General features: G+C 41.7%; 1 protein-coding gene across 5 annotated transcripts in view; it reads left to right on the top strand.

Moving 5' to 3' along the window:
• LOC101863503 overlaps window positions 1-10489 on the top strand; it is a 128676-nt gene extending 118187 nt beyond the window's left edge. For all 5 annotated transcript variants that reach the window (XM_035969246.1, XM_005096494.3, XM_035969247.1 and 2 more), the window contains one exon: window positions 8263-10489. In XM_035969246.1, coding sequence (XP_035825139.1) covers window positions 8289-9107 — 819 coding nt within the window. In that variant the 5' untranslated portion in view covers window positions 8263-8288 and the 3' untranslated portion in view covers window positions 9108-10489. The remainder of the gene's footprint in view (window positions 1-8262) is intronic.
• Window positions 10490-10749: the final 260 nt, after the last annotated feature.

Below are 10749 nucleotides of genomic sequence, written 5' to 3' on the forward strand. Positions count from 1 at the left end.
ATATATATATATATCTCATCTCTCTCTCTCTCTCATTTCTCACGTTCCTCCTATTTTCCCTCTTTCTCTCTGTCACTCTTTTTCTTTCTTTTTTCCCCCTTTCTGTCTTCCTTCCTTCCTCTCTTTAGCATATTTCTTTAGTTTTTCAATAATTCAACACACGCAATCACTTTCAAACTTCTGTTAAGTATCCATAATTCGAAACGACCCACGTGCGACAGCTTCATTCAGAACTAAACATGGCATGATTGTTTTTAACTTAACTTCACAAAAGAAATATTTTCCTTATTTATCACTTATAATGGAGTACACAAGTTTGTTTCTGATTATTTTGTGTAATTGTTTGAAATGTGCCGCAGCATTGCTTTAGTCTGCCGAGCGGACAAAAGTATTATTATTGTGTCCGCGCCCTGCTTATAAAGTAAAACACATTATACATTAATCAATCATGACGACAGAGATCGCCTTTACCATAGCCTTTTCTTTCTTTCATTCCATTTTTATTCCTGGCGCTCTTTCTTTCCTTTTTTAAAAGCTCCTTCTTTGTTCTTCTCGTTTTTACATTCTTCCGTCCTTGCTTCCTTGTCTGTGGACGGTCAAGTAGAATTTGCTGTCAACTTGATCTGTTTCTGTCGAAGTACGACGCTATATCACGAAGATGCGTAAAAGCCACACTTTAACAACAACGCCTCTTTATTTTTTCTTCTTTCCTTTATTGGTATTCTCCTACCTCCCCCCCCCCCTTATTTCAATCCTTTTAAATCCTTGCCCTATTTCTGCTATAAACTGATTCATAGGATGGCAAGAGGGTTTCTAAGTACCTACTTAATATAACTACCTTCCTTTTTTATCATATGAATTTTGAATTTAGAGGAGATGTTTATCGAGATCATGCTAGATCTAAATTTTAGGCTCAGTACGTTTGCTTAGCTGGTCAGCAATAAACGAACTTCACGCGATTCTGTCTGTACTTGAAAATCATTTCCCTTAAGTTGTATTGGTTACTTTTATGAAAACAACCCTGCTCGTTTGTAATCACATCGCAAGAATACTGGATTGTTAGTGTCCATAATATACCCATCAGCGCAGCTAGAACATACAAATCGTGTCCATATGGACGTTAATGGGTTAGAAATCGCGTCGTATTCTTTCTTTTTTGCAGTGCATTTCCTTCGAACAGTGCACTCTAAAATTCCCCCTCTCGTCCTTTTCTGCCCTTCTACCCCCTCCCCAACCAATCTCTCCCTCATCCTTCTCGTTACAGCTTTTAAAAAAAGATTTCTCTGAATGATAACTGTTCTGAAGAGAATATTTACTCCTCAAAGCCTTACTCCAGCCCCCCCTCCCCCTTCCCTCAAGTCCCTCCCACCCCCTTTTTTTTCTAAATCAGGGTTAATCAGTCCTCAGTGGCCACACCAGTCCGGGAGATTTCACAGCGGCTCCCCAGGGCGCGATCGATACCCTGACCAGTCGGACAAGCTGCTAGCTTGCTTAATGCTCCTGACAGATTGCCGGTGACGCAATTTGGTGACTAACCTGCAGCTGTGGTCCGAGTCTGCTGGTGATAGATGGAGCAGGGTGTGGGGACAACAACATCAGAGAGAGAGAGAGAGAGAGAGAGAGAGAGAGAGAGAGAGAAAGAGAGAGGCATTGCCCAAAAAGAGGAGGGGGTGGGTGTTCGTGACACTGACTGTGGATCACTAGCTAACATTTTGATTGAGATAAGATCTTTTCACATAATCATCATTGAAGTTTTGGATACCCTTTATCGCTGCAAAAGAGCGAGACAGACATTAAAAACCATCAGAGGTAAAAGTAAGGAAACAAGAGCTGTACTGGTAAAATGATGGTGACCTGAAACCACCTGTTCGGTTCGATGCTGTGTCGTCAAAGAAGATAAAAAATAATTAATGCCCGGAAGTTAGAGTGGTCGGTAAATTGAAAAAGTCCATCCATTGGGGAGTACAACAAAGAGAACGTGAATGGGATAGGCCTACGGATGATTATCCAAGAAAAGAGCTCAAGGGAGGGGATGAGGGTGATAATAGGTCGAAAGATATTTGGGTGTTTGTGGATGAAGTGTTTGTAGGCCAGTGTGTCGGCCGGGTGGGGGAGGGGGGGGTGCGGTGATGAGAATCAGAGATTGTAAACCTGAAACGCTTGATTCGTTATATTATGTCGCGAAGTTCCTCTAGTGACGTTTGGTAGTCATAGACTTTGTGCGGAAGGAGTGAGCGTGTCTGGAGAAAGGTACTGGAACACTCACATGTTCGAACTAAGATTCAGAGCAGTTAGGATTAAAATATCAATAATTTACGAAGAAAGATTGAGTTCCAGTATTACCATGACGATTTTTGCACTCAGCATCAAGACGAGGAGTCAACATTGTTTGCACTCCTATTCTGTGGTTAGTATCTCACATGTTACAAATGTGTTTCCAGCAGGGGGCAACTGTTTGTATATATTGTAGTTCCTTCTTGAGACAAATAATCCCTGTTACACTGCGATGGAAAACAGTTTTCATGTGATCATTGGACAAACAGGGCTTGGGCGTGCACATCATAATGTTCCAGCTTCCTTGTGGTTAGACTTTTTGTACAACTGCCTCCTAAATAGGCTAACTTGTATGGATAGGGGCTTAAGACATGCGTATGTAGTGTAGTAGTTAGGTACTTTTCTTTCACACGCATGTGACCCGATTTCGATTCTTGAAAAGGGAAAATATTTACCGAATACTGGTATCTCTATCTTTTTGCTGGGATGTATTCCCTTCAGCCCGGGTTGTCCCTAACAGGCAGGATTGGAAGCCCACCCCACCTCCAAAGTGATCTAAATTGTGTCGATGAGGGATGCGAAACACTTACATTTTAAAAAAAGGACAAATACTAGCGTTCATTCACTTCTTTAGTGATACTGTAGTAGGCACCTACTCGCATAGGACATGTTTACCACCATGTTTTCTCGAGTCCACTATCTCAACACCAATACATGTGAATCGGATCAAAGTGAGTAGTTTCTACATTGTGGTTATACATCGTGCTCTATTGTTTAGCATAAATGAATCATACAAAAAACAACTGTTGTTAACTTTGTGTAACAAAGAATGTTGTTTTCTTTAAACTAACTGTACATCTGAAAATCTTATATTTTCATTTGTGAACAAAGTTGACGACAAACATGATCTAAAACATTTCGCTAGTTTTGTTTTGGTGTTCCATTGTTAGATCATAACTTTCTATCATTTATTTATTATAGCACTGTTAAAAGTCGCAAAATCCCGCTGCAATGTCACATACCAATGACGTAGTACTTCGAACACGACAACGCTTCAAATAAAGACACGAATGTACAGTATTTGCAGGTAAACCATGCCCTTTTCAGATTGAATTGAATAATACTACAATGACGCTCTCAGTATTCCTGGTAAGTGTGTCACTGGTGAAGTATAGATTTTGAGATTGGCTATCTATATTAATATAAACCTAATGTCAAGGGTGGCACTTTAAAAGGTCAGTTCAGGGCGTAGTTGAGAAAAATATAGGTCTACCCGTGTTATGATATGAGATATATACTTTTCCATTTCTATGTAACCTAGGGCAATGTAATGATGGTTGTGAAAAGAAGAGTTGGAGTTTGACCTGATAAATCGACGGTGGCTACAATGAGGATGACGACGGCTGTGGATTTTACTTATGATTAACGAAATAAAGATTTATGTGAAAGGGGAACACGGGCTGCTACTGCTGCTGCTGCTGCTGCTGCTGATGATGATGATGATGATGATGATCATGATGATGATGATGATGATGATAACAACAATTTTCTGAGTTACTTCAAGGTGAAACATCATGTCATTTTTAGACAAACAATATAATCTGAGTAATGTAAATTGCGGTGTGCAAAACCTGAAGAGTTTCTTGAGAGATCAATAAGTGAGCTCAAAAACACCCCATCCCTCACATCGCCCCTACTCCGGCCCTTGTCCCAACGTGCCATATAGCATACACTGAAAGCCATTAACAACGCAACACTTCGTTTGCACAGTCTGAACACATTTGTATCAAATGAATATAGATTTAAAGAAGTGTTTTTGAAGTTTATTCAATTTCCAACAAATATGAACCATTTTGATTACACACAGCAACTGATTTCGATACATTCTCCTCCTTCTTTCAGGGTACCTCCGTATAGCAAATTCGCAGATAAACGAAAAATGGAAGCTTAATAAAGATCTCTTACCTTTAGCAAATTGTAAGGCCATCATTAACATTTCAACAGACCAAAACACTTATTCACAAGTTCAAAGATTTTTTGAGAAATTGTGTCCCACTTTCGCAGCACTGCTATCTTCCAATAGCTCCAGACTCGCAAATTGGCACACACTTTGCGGTTCAGTTAATTCCATAATATGTGCGCTGTTGGAGACATGTCGGTTACGTACAATGGTCAGTCCATGACATTCATGTTATGATCTTCCATAAACTGTCTTGTTTGCTGAATAGGCAGTGTAAAGGCATGAGTGTCGAGTTGGATGACTGAAAAATTCTGATTTTTTCTTTGTGCTGTTTGGCACCGTGAAGACGGCGCTGTTTTTCCGGTTCAGTTAATTGCGACCCTAAATAAGGCGTTCTTGATCTAAGTCCTGTGCTTACTGTTCCGCGCCTCACAATGATGAAAGAAACATTTTCACGAACCCAATGCATGCCTTTAGTTGCTACTTTTGAGAAACGAAACGATTTCGCAGGTGCGACAGCAAAATCTACCGCTCTTGAACAAGTCTGGTCACTCGAGACTGTCCTATTCTTTGCCCATCCCGGACATTTCAAATGTGCTAAAATCTTTGTATAAAGGTAGCAATCCATATGTGCTGGACGGCAGCGGCAGCGGCACAGCAGCGGGACGATATGTGCGGTACCGCAAGTCACATTAAATCCATATGTGCGGCAGCGGAACGGTAGCGGGACGAAATGTGTGATATCGCAAGTGGCAAATTCAATAGGGGAAGGCATCAATTATCTTGATCTTTTGTCACTAGCAAAACGAACAGGTCTATCCATTCCTTTGCCATTCAGGACAGCCCAGAAGGCACCATTTGGGCATATCAAGAAAATGGGTGGATGAACGACGACATAGGGGTGCAATGCTTTCAGCAAGTTTTCCGTGTCAAATGAAATGACTGCATCACACAGAGATTCCTCACAGTCATGAGTCTACCCTATTCCGCCACATTCATATTTTTGTCTGCGGCAGAGCTGCGGCAGCGGCAGAATCGCTCCTGGGTGCGGATTTATCGTCCCGCTGCCGTACAGGTGACAATCCATATGTGCGGAACGGCAGCTACAGCGGCACGGCAGCGGGACGATATGTGCGGTACCGCAAGTCACATTACATCCATATGTGCGGCAGCGGAACGGCAGCGGGACGAAATGTGCGCCTCTTTCTATGAATCTACTTCATAGAGCCTACACATCTCTGCATTTAATTCTTATTGACTTATTGACTTATCATCTTATTATTATTCTTATTATTATCATTTTTATTGACTTATTTATCATCCTTATTTTCTATGTTCTTGCATTGATTCCATTAATTTAACTGCTTTATTATCTTTATGTAGAGGTATTTATTTGTTATTTCAATCAATTTAATTAAATAAATACATTTTACTAAGGTTACCAATTGTCGGGTAAATTCACCACGGCCGACGGGTAATTTCGCCAGTATTGTAAAGTTGCAATTATCTTGATCGTTTGTCACTAGCATAACGAACAGGTCCATCCATTCCTTTGCCATTCAGGACAGCCCAGATGGCACCATTTGGGCATATCAAGAAAATGGGTGGATGAACGACGACATGGGGTGCAATGGTTTCTCAGCAAGTTTTCCGTGCCAAATGAGTTGACTGCATCACACAGAGATTCTTCACAGTCAACCCTATTCCGCCACATTCATATTTTTGTCTGCGGCAGAGCTGCGGCAGCGGCAAAATCGCTCCTGGGTGCGATTTTTATCGTCCCGCTGCCGTACACAATATTATACAAATTCAAAGATTTTGCCCCCGCCCCCCACCCCCCACCCTCTCTCTCTCTCTCTCTCTCTCTCTCTCTCTCTCTCTCTCTCTCTCTCTCTCTCTCTCTCTCTCTCTCTCTCTCTCTCTCTCTCTCAGCACACACGCGCGCGCGCACACACACACACACACACACACGTACACACACACACATAAAATCCACACACACACACACACATACCCGTACAAAAACTCATTTTTTTCCGTCCTCTCTGAAGTGTTTTTAAAAACTTGTTCTATTTTTACAATCACTATTTGTTTTCTAACGCATGGTACCTGGGAGAAACGTTAATTTTGAATGATGGCATATTTTGGAAATTATTGATTAACATTTTATTTGCGCAGTGCAGCCATTCTTTACCACATTGGCTTAATCAGTACGTTGCAAAGTCTATCTTTTTTGGGGGGTGGGGGGGGGGGTAAAGTATTTTACGGCGCTCGCAACTGCATAAGGTAATACGAGCGCACGGGACATATTAAACATTTTTCAGTTGGTAGGAAATTTTGAATTTACCCGGTTGGCGGCCGAAGCCTACTCTTATCGATTTTAGACCACCAAGGGATCTTTAACGTGCACAACTTGCACACGTGACCTCCGAGCTTTTTCGACATTGTCCGAGGAGGCTAGGTGTAGATCTTTCCTACCAGAAGATCAGGGGTGTGGCTGAAATACATCTGTAAGTTACACTGTAAGAAGGATCCAAGGAGTAGCAGTAGAAAGGCTGCAGAAAGAGTCAGGAGCCCAGAGGAGGGGACAAAGGAGGTGAGGGAGTGGGGGCAGAAAGTGGAGTCGAAAGCAGACGATAGAACATTGGTAGAGAGCAGAAACGAAAGTGAAATGAGACCATTTTAGAGAAGAAAATTTCTCCGTCGCTACCCGGATTCGAACCCGGGACCTTTGAATGAGAGCAGAACACCTTAACTTCTTGGCAACGAGAGCCCCCCTTCAATGTCTCAGCTGTGCAGCATGTACTCTTATGGCTATCTGTATAATTTACTTGAGTGTGAATATTTGATTAGCTGCTCTAATAATCTAATTTAATCAAGGTTTTACTCGTTTGTAAATTGAGTTAAGGAACGGAAAGAGTATTCACGAATAAAGGCAGGTAACCTGTGTCTCCTAATTTGTCTCGTTGCTCATCATTCGTCTAAAAAATAAACCTGTCTTTTTTAAATACATTGTAGAAACGGATATATTTTTCGGGGGAGGTGGGGAGGGAGTGGGGGTCTTCATCGCTCTCGGAGATTTTATTAGGCTTGAGTATTTACAACCACGGCACCAGCATCAAGCAAGGGAGACATATGGTAAAGTGATTAAGTCTGCCCACCCATTAGTTTTTCTACGTTTCATTCTCGACCCGACTGGTAGATAACTTGTTAGCTTTAATTTGTACACTCGCTTCATTTTAAATGAACATCTGACATATGATCCTGTTTTTCTTTTCTTTTTTGGCTGAAATTGTGGCCAAAAAGAATAAATCGGTTCGTTTATTGAACATTCCACCTCCGTGAACTATTACGTTATTTTGTCGAAGCACCGCATGGCTCCTAAAGGTGCTTTGGGTAGCTGACTCAGTCATCAGATATTTGAGAGCATAAAACACTTAAACAAACATGAAACTGTTGGGCTTATGATTAAGACAAAGAGAAGACAATTTATGTTCTTGCTGCTGATTTGGACGAATTATTTTCATTCTAGTAAAGGTTTTACAGCGCTCGCAACTGCATAAGGTCATATGAGCGATTTTCATGCGGATCCTTCACAACGTTAAAGAACTGAATAACACAGGCTTGTGTGTGCTATCTATTATTAGAACATGTCAATGTGTTTGATATAACAGATATGGTAAGATGATGACCATCTTTGTTTGTCTGTCTGTCTGTCTGTCTGTCTGTCTGTCTGTCTGTCTGTCTGTCTGTCTGTTTGTCTGTTTGTCCAAGCACATCTTAAACATCTCTATTATATTTTCTAGACCTTGCCAAAGACGCAGTAGAGCTCCAACCTTTCACTAATGATGAATAATTAAAACCCTAACATTCTAAAAAAAAATCAAACCTTAAATTTGTTGAAGCCAAGAAGCCAATACCTACCTTCCTGCATTACATGTTATCTCAGATCGATTTCGTCTCAGGGGACGATTAGACTTATTTGCCTCAGTGATACATGTTTAGATCTGTACATTTTTCTTCCGCAGGGCACGGTCCTAGGTTTCTGTCCGTTATGTCAGGGACAGAGCGTCCAGCGGGCGCCGCCCCAAGACTTCAGGTGAGCCCAGAGAGCAGCCAGTTCCTGACCGTTGACGAAACGAAACGACCACGAGCCAACTCCGACCCGCTCGGCTTACACTTGACCTTAATTGGCCTGCCTGAGATAACTGTAACGGGCGAGGATGGTCAAGACAGCTGTCAAGGAGAGGAGGGTGATGTCGGAGGTCTTCTCCTGCCGCCGTCTCCTCGACGTAGAGCTAACACGTGCCCCGAGGATATGTTCAGACCCCGAAAAGGACGCCCACCCACCCCGCCCCCTTCGGACATTATGAAGAATCCGGCGGGAAAGCGCTTCTCTTTCAACTTCACACCCAAAGACTTGAACGGGATCTCCTTTATTCACCACAAGCTGGGAAAACTTACAGAAGACAATAGCGAGCCCACACCTTCGGAAGCAGACGAGGTTTGCTTGGGCGCCACAGGAGGGGAGGAATCGTTGGAGACAAACCCTCGCCTTGGACAATCAGAACCCAATGGTCACACAGATCATCCCTCGTCCAGGAAACACGGTGCTTTTAGCGCCGGAGGCAAGTTCTCAAAGCATTCCAACGCCGCCAGCATTACCTCAAAAGAAAACGCGTTGAGCCAACCGATGGCAGGACTTTCTGTTTCCTCTCCGTCTGGGAAAAGTTCTGAGGTTAGCAACAACAACGATGTTGGGGTCAAGGATATTGGGAAAACGTCTGACGTCACGAAATGTTCTTCAGACTCATGGCGCTCCAAAGACAGTAACCACGAATCCACAGACAGTTCTCGGCTTACTGCATGTTGATGCTTTTTATGTTGCTTTCCTTTCCTCTTTAGAATTGTACCTTTCTATACTGAAATCCTTAAAGGGTTGACCCTCAAATTTAGGCACGACTTGAGTTTTCTGCACATCATGCTTGCTTGCAGAATCGGTGACACTGGTTCAAATCCCCGGGTGACAATTCTTGAATATGAGTTGCTAACAGAGTTTCGTGGTTCTTCGCCCACTTGGCTTGGTCTCATCACTGGTGGAGGTAAAATCAAATGTTCTACCCTTTAAAATACAGGAAAGGGTATCCTGCCATGTTGTATCATACCTTCCACTGACATAGCGAATCTTGATAAAAATGTGTGGAGATCTTGTGTGAACGTTTAAAAGCATTGATTAAATCAGCAACTGCAAAGAATAAGTACTTATTTGTTTGAGTAAAGAGAATCACAGCTCTACTGCAACAGTAATTTAGTGTAGTGTGCACGCACGACCAACAGACTAAAAGAACAGATGGAAGACTCCAAGTTCGGTGCCCTCAAACTACAAGCAAATGATTTTCATAAAGTGAAATACTTCTTCGGGTTTCAAAACGCCACATATTAGTTGCTACATTCAATGCAAACACATCTGAGCATAATTCTATTTGATTCATGGAGTAACTTAAGCGATGACAAAAACATCGCTCGGTCTATTGAATCCTTGTTTCTCCAACCACCTATTTTTGGCTCATAAAATTCTTTGATCGTGATTATGTTGTTTTGAAAGCAGCATTTCCTTTGTGTGTGTTTTGCTTCTGAAATTTTGATGTTTCCTGATCAAAGTGTTTTCTACGTCTTGCATTGAAATCAAATTGTACAGTGTACAGTTTCTGATTCTCTGAATCCGTTCTAATGTATTTTCCTGACAGAGCCTCTCAAGTGGAGTGTTTTTGTTTTTATTTAACTTCTGATTACTTCTTGGACATGTTACTTCCTTCCACCCCTAGAGTTATCTTCCTAAACTACCCGGCTTGGCACAAAAGCCCTATTGTGCTGTGGTGAAGTCGCCCAATTTGCTTAGATGTGGACACTTTTGAAACTTCATCGTTATGTCATAATATGTTGTATATATATACAGGCTGCGAGTCTTCTTTCTTTTTATTTCTCAGGAACCTGCATAAGCTTCTGTTCCAGATTCTCTCAAAGGAAGTAATTATCGACACGTTTCGTTGACATTTCTTGTTCTTTGCTAGCTTGTTTTGTCTGGCATTTGTGTTACTGCTCTCTACGATAAGAAACTTCTGACCAGTTGCTGCAAAATAAAATGTGATTGCTTACAGATTGTTACAATTGTACAGGGCGAACAGTTTCAAATACTCTTTATCATGATCACTTTGTGAGTCTTTGAACTTATTAAATTTCCTTCTCCAGTATGAATGAGCTTTTGAGCTCAAAACTCATTTTTCGTTTGCATTGTGCCTGTGATGTTGTTTGTGTTACGGATGTGAAATAATCTGCGTCCTATAACCCACAAAGATATGGGTCGTTCAAAACATATTTGGAAGTTTATAGAAAAGGTTAGTTCAACAGCATGAGTGTTCACGTGTGTTTTAATTAATTCTAGGTTTCTGCCAGTGCACTTTGCCTCATATTGAAGATCCAAGCAGGCATTCATGTAATAGCGTTTGAAGTACGAT

The sequence above is a fragment of the Aplysia californica genome, unplaced genomic scaffold (assembly GCF_000002075.1).
Source record: "Aplysia californica isolate F4 #8 unplaced genomic scaffold, AplCal3.0 scaffold00130, whole genome shotgun sequence".
NCBI classification, from domain to species: Eukaryota; Metazoa; Mollusca; class Gastropoda; order Aplysiida; family Aplysiidae; genus Aplysia; species Aplysia californica.